Source organism: Miscanthus floridulus, chromosome 2, assembly GCF_019320115.1.
Source record: "Miscanthus floridulus cultivar M001 chromosome 2, ASM1932011v1, whole genome shotgun sequence".
Classification (NCBI taxonomy): domain Eukaryota; kingdom Viridiplantae; phylum Streptophyta; class Magnoliopsida; order Poales; family Poaceae; genus Miscanthus; species Miscanthus floridulus.
The window spans coordinates 56,314,677-56,331,602 of record NC_089581.1 but is presented as its reverse complement, the minus strand read 5'-3'; the positions used below and the strand labels follow the sequence as shown (position 1 = coordinate 56,331,602).

The window sequence follows — 16,926 nt, the reverse complement described above, 5'->3', positions numbered from 1 at the left end:
ATATATGCCGATAAAAAGAGGCCTTGTTGGACACGGAAAAAATGGAAGGATGAAAATTTTATTATTTTTTTTACCAAAGAGACTCGCATGAGGAAAGGAGACGTGCGGGAGGCAGAAGCGGAGGCTACACAAACCTAAATTATTTTAGTTAGTGTTGTTTTTCTATGCAAGGTTTGTGGATGAAAATGCGGGAGGCAACGGACAAAAAGTTGGATGGAGAGAAAATTTTCCCTTTAATATTATTATTAGGTATAAATATAGGTGTTGTATGTAGATTTTAGCTATGTTCTAACCATGTAAGTGAAAATATATAATTTATAGAAATATATATAAAATTAGCATCTACAATACAATTTAAGTGCACTCTAAAACATATTGCATGGAAAGAACCTAGGAGTATTTTGGTGTTGTAAGACTTGGTCAACATTAGAGAATTTTGACTTACCAAAGTGACTTACAATTTTGAACAATGGAATACTATGGCTCCATTTGGATCTTTGAAATTGAATTTATTTTAATAATATAATTTAGACATATATTAATTAAGTTAATATGATTGTATATGGATTATATTTATATATTATTGTTGGCTATACGAGAGAGATACTCCCTCCAGGTTGGTAAAAGAAGTCATTTTTACAGCGACATGGTCTCCAAAGCATAACTTTGACTTCTTATTTTTATAAAAATACTTATTGGAAAGTGATATATGTATACTTTTATGAAAGTACATTTCAAGACAAATCTATTCATATGGATTTCACATTTCTCAATTCAACAACTTAAAAGTTATTCATGACTTATATTCCCAATGTTTTACCCAAACCTTATCCAAAACGACTCCTTTTACCGACCTGGAGGGAGTACTTATGTGTTGTATTTTTACCGTAGGGGAGCGAGTTGAAGAGCGTGTTATTAGTTGCAAGGTAGAAACATAGAATGATGATGTATAGAATTAATTTTCATCTCCCATCCTATGAATTTGAGATGGCCTTATACGTGAACTTTAAAAAGTGACGGAATGTCAAATTTTAAGCCAAATAACCTAATTTATTAAGTAGATTTGAATTCTTCTAAATGAAAGGATACCGACGGTCCCTAATAGATAGATGAATCACCGGGGTCCACGGACAATTCAGCTCTTCTCTAAAGGAAAACGTTAGCTGTTAACACAAGAGAAGGCAAAAATATATCCTTGTCGCGCTTTCACTTATATTCCCTCACTTGCCTTGTTTTTTCAACAGTGTCTCTATCGTACTACTTGTCTGCAGGTGTCACCAGCATCAGGTATCAAGCAGTTCCAAGTTTGCTTGTCTTATTCAATCCTAGGCTGGTAGCTTCAGCCAGAGAGGCGGCCATATTATGGTATGAAACTGCAACTGACCATCCGCTATCTCATTTATAGGGCCGTTTGGTTTCCTTGCATTTCGTCACCTGGCCTTTTTAGAATAAAAAGACAAGCACACTATAAACTTTATATAATGTTACTAATTGATGTCATAAATCTTGGTGCTATAATGTTACTAATTGATGTCATAAATCTCGGTGTTTTTTTGTATATATTATGTCAAACTTAGAAGGTTGGAGTTGAAATAGCTTTGGAAGATGACCTACTTGCAAATAGGTGCGTCCTTAGTAGCCAAGTTCCCGAAACGTATGGAACGTGGTATGTGGTACGACACTTTCAAAAACTATGGGACATAGGGAGTACACAGCTTCAACTTGTTCCTTAACTAGTGGAACGCGTACCACCTTTAAATGGAACGTGACCGGGACGTGGTGGTTGGTCCATGTAGGATAGAGTTGTTTTGAACGGCCGAGTTTGAGTCCCCAGTGTGTAATCTTTTTTTTTTTGGTTTTTTCGTTTTATTGGACCGTTGGATTTTCCATCCAAATGAATAGCAACCGTCCATCAGTTAATGAAACCTAAAGCCCACTCCAGGCCCATGCGACCATCATGGGAAGCTCTGGGAAGCTACCGGCCGCCGCCGCCCACATGGCTGCACGCGCAAACGCACAGCCTTATGCCACGTGGGACCCCACCGCCGCACTCTGCCTCTTCCTCAACCCTCCTTCCTCCGCGACCCCGTTTCGCTACTCCCTCCACTGCTACGACGGTACTACCTCGTCATCTCTAGGCTCGCCGTCGTGCGCCTCCCGGCCATGGAGTCCATCTCTCTATCCTCTTCCTGGCCCTCAATACCCTCCTCCATGCCCCTATAACATTGTCATGAGAGCAGCGGCTGCGTCCGGCTCTTAGCAACGGCAAGTCATGTTCCATCGGCTGTTGGGACGGTGTAAGTGCATCTAGCCCTTTAATGGGTTTTGAACGATTGAATGACAACACGATTAAAATACTAACAAGTTTGTTAAGTGTTGAACAGGTAAGTTATTATATTACATACACTTGAGGTATGAGTTTTTATATCATGTGAAGTGTATCAATGGTTCAATCACAAAGGCTAAGTTGATGATGTTCCATATTGTGTTGAAATGAAATTCAAGTAATGGCTTATATATTATGGGACATCTATGGTTCATATGAAAGCAGGCATATTTGAATTGGTATATAAGACATGAGGTCTTGCATATATAATGGTCTCTTTTAAAGAGCTTGCTATGAAATCAATGTTGACGAAGATGTTTTCACTTCATGGAATTCATTGTATGCTTATTGTTGATTCAAATCATGGTATGACTTGGATTGGCTTGTGAGGGTGAAGATAGCAAGAAAAAGGCTTCGAAGGACCAAGCGTAGGTGAAGGGCAAACGACGGCTTGGGCGCCGAAGGACCATGGCTGTGGTGAAAGAAGAAAGTACTTGCATTTAATCATGTCACTAATCAAGCTAAAGGAATTTATATTGTGAGGAGGACCAACTATTGTTGGATCATTTGATGAAAGTGACTTGATGCATTTGGATTTATTCATATTGGTTGAATTGGATCAAGTCACATGCTCAAGATGGTTATGATCAAGCAAACAATCAAAATGGACATGTTGGCATTCTCTATTGATGAAGATTGAAAACACTACAAACTTCTAACCCTTGCGCAACGACGAGAAAACGTTGCAATAGGCCCAATTTTGTTGCAAAAGGTAGTTCATACCACGAAATCGCGTTCGTTGGCAATGGTTGCAAAAAGTCACGTTGCAATAAGAACTTGCAACCATTGCTAGTTTGACGTTGCAAGAGTTAGCTTTTCTTGCAACGTTGCCAAGCATTGCAATAGGACGTTATCGCAACATTCGTTGGCGTGGCAATACGAGCACTTGCCACGTTTGTCTTCGTAGCGAGAGGTGGTAAATACAACGAGCGATAGCGTGGCAATAGATTTTTGTTGCCACGCTATAATTTTGTTGCTTAAGGTGTTGTTGCCACGACCGTTGTGCCGTGGCAAGTAAATCATTTGCCATGCAAATGTAATCGTTGCGAGAGAGTATACATTATTGCCACGCTTGTCTTGGCGTGGCAATAGTATCATTTGCCATGCAAATTTATCCGTTGCGAGATACTGTTCATTATTGCCACGGCCGCGTTGCCGTTGCAACAGTATCATTTGCCACGCAATTTTATTCGTTGCGATATACCGTTCATTATTGCCATGACCTCGGTGCCGTTGCAACAGTAGAATTTGCCACGCAATTTTATTCGTTGCGGAAGATTAATTGTTATTGCAACAATAGTCATGTCGTGGCAATAGTATTATTTGCAATGTAAATAAGTCTGTTGCCATACAGCATATTGCCACGCATCACGGCTCGTAGGTATAGCTTTTATTGCAACGCTAGTAACATTTAATTTTGGTTTAATAAATCATCATTTCAAATCAATAAACCATATCAAAAGCAATTGCACCCACATATATTAATTATAATTAATCATTCAATATGTTGCCAAACCCATGAAATAGTAGCTAAAATCATAAACGAGTGTACAATTAACTCATTATTTGACAACTTTTTACAAACTTCCTAACGTCTATGCAGCACTTGAGAAATTCCTAGCAGCCCAACATGTCATCTCCTCGGCTATGTCCTCGCTTGATTATGAGCCTCCCACTGAAACCTTGTCCACCTACTGCCAAAAGAATATGATTGGGATATTAGAACAATATTAAGTTTACTAATTTTTGCACAAATGTAAAGAGATGAAGATATAAAATGGTTCTAATTTCTAATTTCATGTACAAAAGCCATCAACCAAGCTTTTGCATAGTTGAAGTTCTACTGCAATTCTGCAAATGAGCAAATGTTGTCGGTCTAGTTGCTGCAATTCCTTTTTCCATGAAAAAGATGGAAGTCATGTTACAGTAGCAGCTGCCTTCTCTGAATTTTTAAGGCAGCAGCAGTTTAGTTGATTAGAAAAATCATAACTTGAGTTGTAGACAACGAAAAAATTATATTCTTTAACAATACGGAAAGCCCATGAAATTCTCTACATCTTTCTAGTTATTTGTTAAATAAGATTCTGCAGTTATCATGGTCAAAAAACACAAACACCTACTGTTGTCCAGACCAAGGTCAAAACCTAACCGGCTACTTTCAAAATTCATAACTCTAATTCTCTAGGTCTAAAATCATGACCTTTCACAACGACAAACATCTCTAAACCCTCTACAACTTTTGTATTATCAAAAGTTCTGTATTCCAATTAGCTGGTTGTTATCAAAAGTTCTGTATACATACTAATGAAGTAATTCTTAGCATTTAGTGTGACAGATGTATTACAGATAAAACCCTCTGTTATCCAATTAGGAAGAGTAATCCTCAACCTTCCACTTTAGGCAAGCAGCACAGAAATATGTCCTGGATATCTTAAACATAAAGCAGAGGGAAAGGGATGCTAAGGAGAGTGCCACCAGGACCAGATCAAGTTTAGATGGACAGATATTTGATTGCCCTAGCTTTAGAAAGATTTCATCCACTTTGCACTCCCATTCGATGTGCGTCATCTTTTCTCCTCCTACCTGATGCCTCTGCCATCTCTCTGAGCCACCATTGGAGATCTCAGAATATCACCTCCTCTCTCTGTTCTAATCTTGCATGTTTCCTGCTTACCTTCCTCCTTTCCTCTACTTCTGACTCCTCCCTCTCCTTCCTTGCGTCCCCATTCTGCTTCCCTATTCCACCCACTCCATCCCCTTGTCTCCATCTCATGTCGCCTCGGCATGTCACCATTGTCATTGACTCGTTGTCCCCTCCCATGCCGCTGGAAGGGAAAATGTATGTAATCAAAAGAAAACTTTGACAAAACTTCACTGTTTTTCGGTATGCTTATTTATTCTTCAACAGAAGCAAGATGTTAAAAATATTATAGATTAGCCTACCTTATCATACTGAAATGTGTAAATGGTTTTCTCACTTACTGATTCGATTTCATAATTTGATTAATTGGAAGCTTTCTATAGTTGAGTAGTTGAGATGTTGAGAACTAGTTCATCAGGCTTGGTACTAGGAACTGTCAAATTTTACCATGGACACAACCTTCCTTGATAACTTCCTTTTAATCAAACTTCTCTTGTATCATTTCCTACAGATGAAAGGATTATAGTTCATCCGTACTATTCTTCAACTATTTAAAATACCTTTTTATCCTCTCCATTTAATTGCCATGCCACATTATCCTTATCAGTGATATCAGATGATGAAAAGTATGTTCCAATATATTACTGTGCAATTCAGTTATCAGAAAACAGAAACAGAAAGAAGATGCTTATGATTGAACAATGACTTTGAGTTTATGTTGGGATTGAAAAGCATGCATTGAACAATACAGAACTTCAAGTTACTGAACACAAGAATGGCAATGAAGGTTTCATTAAATATGATTGAACAATGACTCTGAGTTTATGCTGGGATTGAAAAGCATGCATTTGATGAAATTTCATTAAATCATGCAAGAATTTAGATTCCAATTAGCTGGTTGTTACCTTCCTCCTTTTGGGATTATTTCTTGTCCTATTCATCAGCTGCTGTGAAGTGATATATGTCTTCGATGTAGTCACATTTGCAGGGTTTTCGTTGAAAAGAGCTCTGCTGGGAGGTGCAGTACTTCTAGTGGAGCGAGTAGGTGCTGGTGCACCTTTTTGTAAGGTGACAACGCTTCCAGGCTGAGTCTACAAACATCAAGTTGTTTGATCTATTTTAGCTACAGTTCAAGGTACATGGAACATAGTGAAATAATGTCATTACCTCCTGTAACCCATCTTCATTTTCATTTTCATGTCCACTGGTCTCATCTTCCTCTTCTATGATTGGTGCAACTTGTGTACTGGCATTGTTTTGCAGGGTACTCTATACATACAAATATTGGGGGTGAAAGATTAGGCATCACAATCATAAGATTATCAAGAGTACAAAGGATAAAAAATTATTCTAATACCATAATCACAGCTCCTTCTTTGTGCTACGCTAGCATATTAAGAAATTCTTGCTTCATTTCTTCTCTTAAGTTTATCTTAGCATTTTCCAGCTCCTCTTGCATCCTCCTCCTATTTTCTTCTTTCTCCCTTTCCCTTTCTGCAGCTTCTTGGGCAATCTGTTATTTGAGCTTGTCAACCTCCGCTTCTAAAGCAATGCTCTTCTCCCTAGCTACAGCTTGAGCACGTGCATGTACTTCAAGGTTCTCTTTCATAAGTTCTCTGCGAGTTCGATACGTAGCCAAATATCCATGCCCATGTAATTTGGATGATTTGATTTGTGTCGTTTCTTTGTAGCATGACTGGAAAATCATGTTCTCCTCAACAGTTGTAAGTGCTGGTCTATCAGGTTCTAATCCAATCTCACCAATTTTCATGGTTGCATTTTCCTAAATTAAATAACAGAACCAGTAAAGAGTTGCTTGACACTACCAGCAGCTATAAAAAAGGTTGACGAAACATTTACTTACATATACTGAAGCTGATACATGATTTGACCATGCGCCTTGTTTTGTGTGAGTGGTCCTCCAAAGAAGAAGATCACTTGGCTCTTCACCAGTTTCTTGGTCTCTCTAGGATGCCAAAAAATTCAGCACACAAGTATTGCATCATAGAAGGGATGGACTAGATTAGTGTATCTAATGATTACCAGCTCAAAGCTACATTGTGAGAAGTTCTTTGAACCCATCACATGCTTGGTTCTTTGCTGCTGACGGTTGGAGGAGTTCTGGCTGCTAAGTTTCTGCAGAATGAGAACAAGTGGTATGTAACAATGCAACTTTGGTCCATCAATTTTGTTTGACAAAGTAGATTTTACTAGCACTGACCTTAAATTTATTAGATCCAAAATACAACTGCAAGTAGTGCCACTCAAAAAGGTGTATTTCTTCAGGTTTATTTCGTATCCTCTCACCATAACTATTATAAGCCTTGTAAGATCGCCATCCTCTGTACCGCTCCTTGGCAATTTTCCATATTTTCTCTTTTCTTTTATCCACATCATTAATGTTGCTGAAGTTCCACCTAAGCTGTTTACAATTAAAAAGCAATGAAAACTTGTGTTTTGTAGCTTGTTGATTTGGGAGTTCAAGTACGTATTAGGTTGTTCATTAGTGTTACATCGTACGATTGAGTACACTGGCACTGAGAGTAATTCTTGATCCATCTGGTTTACTAGAAAGAATGTGTGCTACGATTGAGTACACAAGGCAAGGCGTACTTTACAGTTCATTGCACACAATATTGGGTCATGATTCTTTCAAATCAAAATTAAGAACTGCGTTGAGAACTGTGTTATGCATTTAAGGCAAAATCTGTAGCATTTAGTCTCCAACATGCATATTTTTGTGTATTGAGAACTGTGTCAACTATATTTTTGTATATTGAGAACTATGTTCACTGGACCTAATCAAGAGTGTGGACAAATATTAGGCGGTGTGGACAAATATTGTCAAATGGAGTATTAAGCTGATTCCACAACGGAGTGGGTTCTAACATTGATCTTTCTGGAATCCAATTTTAATGTCTAGTCCATACTAAAAAATAGATGTTTTTAAGACATGCATGTTACTGTTTCTGGAGTATTAAGCTGATTTGGCATCTAAATTAACCAGAGGAGAGGCATGTGAATCCAAAGATTTTCCAGAACCTCTTCTCTAACTGAGGGCTGAGGGCGTATGACATTTTCTAACTGATTTTTAGCTACATGTTCTCTATTCGCAAATTTGCTTAGTAATGTACTCACTTTTTTTGACAGTAAAAGAGCAACAGCAATGTTCCTTAACAAAAAATAGTACACATCATACCAGTATCTCTTCCGCAATTTCTAGTTTGACTTCTTCCTTTATATCCTTCCAACTGTTTACTCCAATTAGTGGGGCCCATTGCCTTGTAAATAAAACGACCTCATCGACAAATGCACGAGTATTCGGTCCAATGGGTCCTCCACGGCTTTCTGAAAATTCGATTGGGAGTGTGTGAATGCGTTCCTTAACTCTCTTGTTGCCTACTGTTAATCCTTTAACAGTGCCACGACCTCTTTTCTTACGTTCATTGGAGCCATGTCCTTGCAAAAAAAGACAATAACAATCTTGAGCTGTAGTAGTTCTCAATTAAGATATGTGAACCCAATATTAAAAGTACATGCATTATCACAAACCGTTTCCCTCGTCTCTTGCCTTCCTTGCATGGCTTGGCCTATTTGAGGGTGGTGTCGCATTGCTTCCATTGCTTTCGTCGTCTTCGTCTACGATTGCATCGGTGTCACGTTGCTCGACAAATGCCACTGCACACAAGGTTAAAGGTTCGGTTTTAAAAAAATTAGTACTAAACAACATTGGTTGAAGAAGGAAAATAAATTACTAATTTCTGGAATGTCCCTTTTGATCCTTAAAAAATCCTTGTACGTGTTGACTGCTTGTTGCCTAGTGTCATCCTTCAAATCTGTTAGTCACCAAAAAAATGTAAGATGAGGTGTAGTTTATATAAAGGTGCTAAGATTTTGCTTAATACGAAAACATATGCAAAAACATAGATGATATACTTTTGGATTGTTCCGGTCGTAGCTTCTTTAGCCAGTCCTTGTATGCATCAAAAGGAAACGGATGCTCATCTTCTTCCAGCTGCTGCCTTGGTCGCTTGAGGGGTGTTATGCTGACTTGTTGTGCTATCTCTTGTTCCTTTGAGAGTACTAATCTGATTTCCTTCTCACTCTCATTGTCTTGTAGCATAATCTCTGCATGTCTGACAAAATCGAGGGGCTGAAGACTTGCAACATCTCTTCCACAACGCTTCTTGTAGTACAAGAAGTCCCGGGCATTATACCCAAGCTGGTCCTTAAGAGATGTCAAGGTTGACAATTTTATATGAGGCCTTTCCAATTTGAACATTACATAATCCTGATCTGGAAGTCCATTCTTGCAATGAACATAAAGAGTCCACATTTCGCCCGTGCCACTGCATAAATAGGACAATGGTTGATAAATAAACAAGAATAAAAAAGGTAAAGTATTACATATATATAAGTAATTGAACTAAATATCATTGAATTCAGGATTCTATTTTAGATGGTTTCTGTAATCCCATTATAGAGCAGGCACATGCAACATGAGAAATTCAATGGCTGATGCAGAAAAAGGTTAACTACATCCATACATTTTTGTGTAGTTAAACATTGATATTTAAGCATAGAAAACGATCTCAGACTTTGTATTCCTGAATCAAAACAGACGGGTTTACTTTCTGTAATTTCAGACAAGCAAAACAAATACCGAGCAAGTAATTGCCTTTTCTTAAACATCTTTTTTTTATCATGACCAAAATATGCAAGCAGCAAATGCTTGAAAACCCTAAACCCCTCACAATTTGTAGAATTTGCTGTGATGCGAGATTAAATATGAATAAAAAAACCTAGATTAAGTAATCATTGTACCTGGGGACATATGGAGAAGAGAACCCAAGATCATCTTCTACTTCGAGGGTGGCCTCAGTATATCGATGGCGATGGGTACCCAAGGCGGTGGAGTCTGTGCTGGCGCTGATGCCCTGCGAACGAAGCGCCGTCCTGCCTAAAGGCGTTGCCAGTGGCGTCCTCAACGGAGGCGATGTCGAGGGCGTCCTGGACCGAGGTGGCGTAGGCGGCGGCGTCATGGCCCTCACGCAGTCCTAGGAGACGGATCGCGATCTAATTGGGGGAGGGGGAGGGATACGCGCAGTCTAGAGACTGGAGACGGGAGATGGATCACGATCTCAGAGCCGCCGCTCAGCACGCCCTGTGAAAAAGAGATCGATAAATGTGAAAAAGAGATCGATAAATGTGAAAAAGGGATACGCGCGGTCTGGAGACGGGAGACGGGAGAAGTTGCATTTTCTGCAGTTGAATGTGATACTGTCGAGTCTTCCATTGTCTCCATCCTTATGTAATTTCAGAGATCCTTTCTCTAGTGTATCTTCGTCTTGTTACTCTCAACAAGTACAATTCTGCAGTAGTTCCCTTGGTCACATTGCTTCAAAGCACAACTCATGCTTCAAAGCAACTCTTGCACATTATGAATGAAATGAACTCTGTAACACCTTCAGGTAAAGCCGCTGCAGCAGCAAACCTGAAACCATTTGCAACTGTTACACATCCAGTGGTGTTGCAAAATGATAAACACACAAACAGCGAGCAGCAAGAACACACAAACAGCGAGCAGCAAGAACAAACAGGAGCCCAATGCCTCTATTGCTTGAGAAAAATTTAGACAAAAAAATCATCATCAGAATCTTCTCCCAGAGTACTAAATGGAGGGATGACTCCGTCATTAATGTAAGTGTCATCTGGGTCTTCGTCTTCATCAAATAGGTCATCGTGCTCAGGTTCAGGCATGGCTATTGCAATAGCATGCTCAATAACAGAAGCATCAACAGTAGCCCCATCAAGGCCAAACCTATTCCAAGCTGTGACATCTTCATTTTGTTGTTGAACATTCATATCTTCCATTCCTACAACAACTGAGTCCAGATCGAGCTCGCCCATATTGTCAATGCCTTCTGCTTTAGGCATGGCAAAGAGATTTCTAGGCTGCACTCTAAGGACAGTGCACCAATCTAGTTTCTTTATGTTTCTCGCATAAAAGACTTGCTCGGCTTGTGTGCTCAGGATGTAAGGTTCATCTGAATACCTAAACCGTGTGATATCAATATCGATGACCCCATATTTATCCTTATTGTACCCTCTCGATCTGCTACTACTAGCTGCAGGGACATCAAACCATACACAGTGGAACAACATGACTTCCTTGTCACCATGAAAATCAAGGCAAATGATTTTCTTCAGCACACCATACCAGCCCATGTTTCCTGTATTTGCATCGCCCTTCACGAATACACCACTATTTTGAGTAGTTAAGCAGTTCTGTATGGAAGAGACCCGAAAAAGAAAGCCATTTGTGAAACACCTATTGAACACACGGGCCCGAGGGTCTGGACCGTGAGATAGATAATAAATCATGTCATCTATTTCCCCTTGTGCACGCAATGTGCTGATCTGCATTTAATCATTTTAAAAATATATTAGGGACTAATAAACCGACAAAGTGGCTAGCTATTATTACGGACTAATAAATTTACAAGAAGCATGTGGAAACTATAGAAATAAAATATGGATAAATATATTAGGGATGACTCACTTTACGCTCAAACCATGATACAAACTCCTCCTTGTGTCTTTTATCAACATGCCTTGAGCTAATTTTCTTCAGCTCATCCATATGCTCACTATCCACAACAATTGAAAATACGTTCATTAGTTACATATATATTTTAAACATTCATGACCACCATAAAAAACAATTTAAAATATAGCTTACTTTATCCATGGAGTGACCTCGTCACAGTTGGTTAATATGTAATGCCTCATCCTATGCATTTCAATATCAGAAACTTTCTCGAGAGTACTTCCTTTCCTACTGTAGTCAAGGCTCCCAAATATAATTAGCCTAGATGGTGGTTCACTAGCAGCGGCGCTTTCATGACGCTCTGGATGATTAAGCTTGGTACTAATATTTTCAAAAAAAATGAGAGCAAAATGTGAGGCACTCCTCAGATATATACCCCTCTGCAATTGAACCTTCAGGGCGCGCTTTGTTCTTCACATAGCCTTTAAGAGTACGAAGGTACCTCTCAACTGGATACATCCATCTATAACAAACCGGGCCTCCAAGTCTAGCTTCGTCAGCAAGATGAACTGGTAAGTGCATCATAATATCAAAAAAGCCGGTGGAAAAATCATCTCCAGCCGACAAAGGGTCTCCCTAATCGAAGTGCTTAGTTTTTCAATTTCTGAAAACTCCAACTCCTTTGAACACAGTGAGTTAAAGAACCTACTTAGCTCCATCAATGGGGTCACCACATCTTCAGGCAATATGTTGCGCACCACTAAAGGCAAAAGTTTTTGCAAGATTACGTGTAGGTCATGAGTTTTAAGTCCAGAAAGCTTGCAACCATTGACGTCCACACATCTCCGAATATTTGCGGCATAACCATCAGGGAACTTGATGCCATGTAAAAATTTGCACATAATTTCCTTGTCATCCTTACCTAGAGAGTACAGCGCTGGTGGCAAGGTGTACTTACCCTTTTCGAGCACTGGATGTTGATCTGGCCTTATACCCAAATGTTGCATATCAAGTCGAGCCTTCTCACTGTCCTTGCATTTACCTTGTAACTCCAACAAAGTCCCCAGTAAGCTCTCACATATGTTCTTCTCTATATGCATGACATCCAAATTATGTCGTACTAGCAATGATTTCTAGTAAGGAAGCTAAAAGAAAATACTCTTCTTCCTCCAGTTGTGCCACCTATTTTCTTCGTCACGTTGCTTCCTTTTCCTTGTATCCTTTCCAAAAGTTACTTGCTGGAAACTTTCATAGTCCTGCAGCACCTGGTCACCACTGAGCAGCACTGGAGCTTCCCTAGTTTCAGCCTTGTTATTGAAGCTCGTCTTGTTCCTTCGCCACTTATGGTTCATGGGCAGAAATCGGCAATGTCCCAAGTAGCAATGCTTTGAGCCATGTTTTAACCACAAGTAATCAGTATGCTTGTGACAATAAGGACAAGCAAACTTACCTTTTGTGCTCCAACCAGATAACATCGCATATGCGGGGAAATCATTAATTATCCACAGCAGAATTGCATGTAGAGTAAAATTCTTCTTCTCCTTCTCATCCCATGTTAAAACTCCATTAACCCATAGATCATGTAGCTCATCGATCAGAGGTTGCAAATATACATCAATGTTCACTCCAGGAGATTTAGGCCCAGGTATCAACATCGACATCATCCAATAAGGTTGTTTCAAACATAGCCAAGGAGGCAGGTTATAAGGAATCAGTATCACGAGCCAACAAGTGTAATTAACATTCAACATCCCAAATGGATTGAAGCCATCAGATGCAAGTCCCAGTCTAACATTACGTGGATCAGAATCAAACCACTTATACCTGTCATTCACGTGCTTCCACGCCAATGAGTCCGCTGGATGCCGCATTTTCCCATCACTAACCAATTCTTCCTTGTGCCACCGCATCAATGATGATGTTTCCTTTGACATATATAATCTTTGCAATCGAGGAGTAAGTGGAAAATACCTTAGAACTTTGCAAGGAGTGCGCTTCTTTGCTCCACCACTTTCGCTAGACTCGCCAATCTCATCAGAATTTGTGTCGTCTTTCTTCCACCTACTCTCACCACATGTTGGACACGTGTCCATATCAGCCAACGGCCCATGAAATAACACACAGTCATTCACACAAGCATCGATCTTAATGTATGTGAGGCCAAGGTCGCAGATAATCTTCTGTGCTTTCTTGATAGTGTCTGGGATACAATGTCCTAGGGGGAGCGTATCTCTCCATAGGCTAAGTGTTTGCTCTGCGTTCTCCTTACTCCATTCACCCATGCACTTAAGCTAAAAGAGCTTGACCAAGAATGATACCTTGGTAAGCTGTGAGCCTGGCCACAACTCTTGTTGCGCATCTTTCAACAAATCAAAGAATTTCTTTGCACTCTCACAAGGCTCTTCATTGGTATTGCCACTGGTCGCACCCCTAATTAATGCAGACAACAGATTGTTGGCGGATGATGCATCATCTGGTGGGCCTACATTCAGATCCCTATCATCATTCAAAAATATGCCAGCGTTACCTTTCTCTTTGACAAAGTTCTCATCAAACCCTTTAGTTAGCAAGTCCATTTGAACCTCAGATTTTGTTTTGTACACAACTCCACGACACCTTGAACATGGACACGGTGCAGTTTTTGATGCATAGGTGCCTTCAAAAATAGTATCAATAAATTTCTCGAGTCCTGCTTGCCACTCATCGGTTGACCGAGACAACAACATCCAACTCCAATCATCATCATGTGCCATTAATTATATCTTCCAAATGCCACAAGGCTTTCCTGCAGCACGTTAATTGAAGGGATCACGACATTATAAACTATATCAGAGATAGGGAAAAGGCAATGATGAAAGATCTTGCAATAATGAATGCATACAGGCCCGGTCCTGTCAATCTGATGACCTGGAGCGAAGCTTAAAAAAATGAGCCCTTTACTATATTACTATATAATATAAAAAATAAACTTTAATGCATCGAAAGGGAATTTTTATCAAACAAATTACAAATATTATCTTAAAAAAGGAACATGAAAAAATATGTTGTACTAGATTCAACATTAAAATCAAAATTCAATAAATTACCTAGTTGAGAACTTGATATAATGATTATCCCCTAATAAATAGTCTCAACTCTCATAACACAATGCCCAACTACATGTATGCACTCTGAAGAATAAAAATTGGAGGTAAAGATAATTGAATATTGATTAAATATATAATTGCCATAGATGATAGATCAAGATTAACAAAGGAACTTGGGAGCAATTTGTCAAACATAGATTGAACTAGAGCACCTGATTGATGTGTGAACTCGATGACTCATCACTCGCGTCGACGTACTCGTGTAGACGTGGCTTTCGGCTAAGTGTCTAGCTGTCGACAAGGTCGCGTAGAGCGGTGAGGACACGGCGATCCAGCGGCACCGGCGACAGGGACACAAGCGGCTGCAGGGAGAGGCCATGCACGACGACGCCTGGGGACAGAGCCAGTTGCGACGACGCCTTGGAAAGAGAAAGCCACGATGCCTATAGGAAAGTCGATCGTGCACATATACGTATACCACTATACCAGATCTGATCCTATTTCAATACATAATGGGTTCTACGTTATTTTGTATTTTGTATATGTTCCTGTGACTACCAATGACACAAACACATATATGGTGTAGTGGTAAGCACAAGTCTTTAGGACTCTAAAGTCCCAGGTTTGAATCCTGGTGGTGATTTTTTATTTAATTTTTTTACTTAACCATTGTGCTCAAGAACCTTAGGTATTGCAACGATTTAGTCTTTAGTTGCTATATGTACAATCTTTTTGCAACACAAGAGACTATTACATACAACGAATCATATTTGGTGCAACATAGACGTGCTTTCGCAACCATCAAGTAAAGAGTTGTTTTGCTGTTTTATATACTAGTATATACTAGAGCAATATTCAGAAGCTTAGCACTGTCCATTGTGACAACAGCTACCCAGCGTGTTTTGCTGTTTTCTCCATCCATGCTCAGAACAGTAGTTAATGGAAACAAATGATTATCTCCTTAAAATAAATGTGATGAACCGAAACTCATATTGGAGTATTACACATTAAGTCACAATAACTAATCAACACTGCTAGACCAAGCCAAAAACGAAACAGCTAGACCTCAGCATAAATAGAGTACCATTGGCTAAGAATGGAATGTTTTTGCACTGAACCAGACAAATTAAAAAAATGTGTGGATTAGCCAATGCATCTGAATAAGAATCTTGCAAAAATTTGTCTGGATTATCAACAACAGTGAGTAATTTGATTTAGTCAAGTACCAAACTTAACAGTAATATGTAGAGAAAAAACTGAGCAATAATGCAAGCATTAAAGTGGAAAGGCTTAGGTATTGCAACAATGTAATTTTTCGTTGCTATATTATAACCTTTTTGCAATGAACGAAACTGCTACATACAACGAAACCATAATCGTTGCAACCTTAGTGATTGCAACGAACTATTTTTTTCGTTGATATATGTACCAATTTTTTGCAACGCAAGCGACTATTATATACAACGGAACATATTCGTGGCGATATAGATGGGCTATTGCAACCATAAAATAAAGAGTTGCAATATCACCTTAGTATTGCAACGAAAATAAACTTGCCCGCAACGCAAATCAAATCGTGGCAACATTAATCACTCATTGCAACCGTTCAATAATTTGTTGCGATAACACTTACTTTTTGCAACGATCTCCACACTTATGGCCACAAAACAATCTTCATGGCAAAAAACCAATCTATCGCAACCAAAAGTGAAAATCGTTGTGATAACAACGCTTGTTGCAACGAAACCATGCCGTTGCGACAAAAAAGCGTGGTATAAGGGTCAGAAGTTAGTAGTGAAAGCTATGGCATGGATTTGACAAAGGTGTTACCAAGCGGTTTAAATCTGACTTTATTTAAACTTGAGTTTGTAGGTATGTCGTACTATTAAGAGGGATACGACATGATGATAGTTGATTGTCTCTAAGTGCTCAATTGATCAATTATATATTTCCTAGACACCCCCACGAATATTTCCTTTGATCAATTCTACAGAGAACCCTCAACCAACAATTTATCTCGCTCAACCGAGAAATTCTGGTGTGGGGGCGCCTCCCTGAGCCAACGGTCATTTAACACTCAACTAGCAATTTGTCTCTCTCAACGAGAAATTCTGATGTGGGGGTGCCTCCCTGGCTCATTTGACCTCAACCAGCAATTTTCTTTTCTGACCAAGAAATTCTTGTTCGGCACAGATCTAGCCCAATGGTCACACGCCGCAGCTGAGTGGTTAAGGGAGCCGCACGCCCCCTTCCTTCCCCTCTC

General features: G+C 39.5%; 1 protein-coding gene and 1 long non-coding RNA gene across 2 annotated transcripts; both read right to left on the bottom strand.

Moving 5' to 3' along the window:
- Positions 1 to 3,871: 3,871 nt before the first annotated feature.
- Positions 3,872 to 6,371, bottom strand: LOC136538870 (uncharacterized). Its single transcript, XR_010779475.1, has 3 exons — positions 6,195 to 6,371; positions 5,933 to 6,118; positions 3,872 to 4,080 (listed from the first exon to the last, which is right to left on the bottom strand). It is a non-coding gene; the product is annotated as an uncharacterized lncRNA (long non-coding RNA).
- Positions 6,372 to 8,220: 1,849 nt separating this feature from the next.
- On the bottom strand, positions 8,221 to 10,069 carry LOC136536577 (uncharacterized). The gene is made up of 5 exons (XM_066528823.1): positions 9,852 to 10,069; positions 8,964 to 9,376; positions 8,783 to 8,863; positions 8,580 to 8,705; positions 8,221 to 8,486 (listed from the first exon to the last, which is right to left on the bottom strand). The coding sequence occupies exons 1-5, from the start codon at positions 10,067 to 10,069 to the stop codon at positions 8,221 to 8,223; spliced, it is 1,104 nt and encodes a 367-aa protein (XP_066384920.1).
- Between the last annotated feature and the right edge of the window lie 6,857 nt (positions 10,070 to 16,926).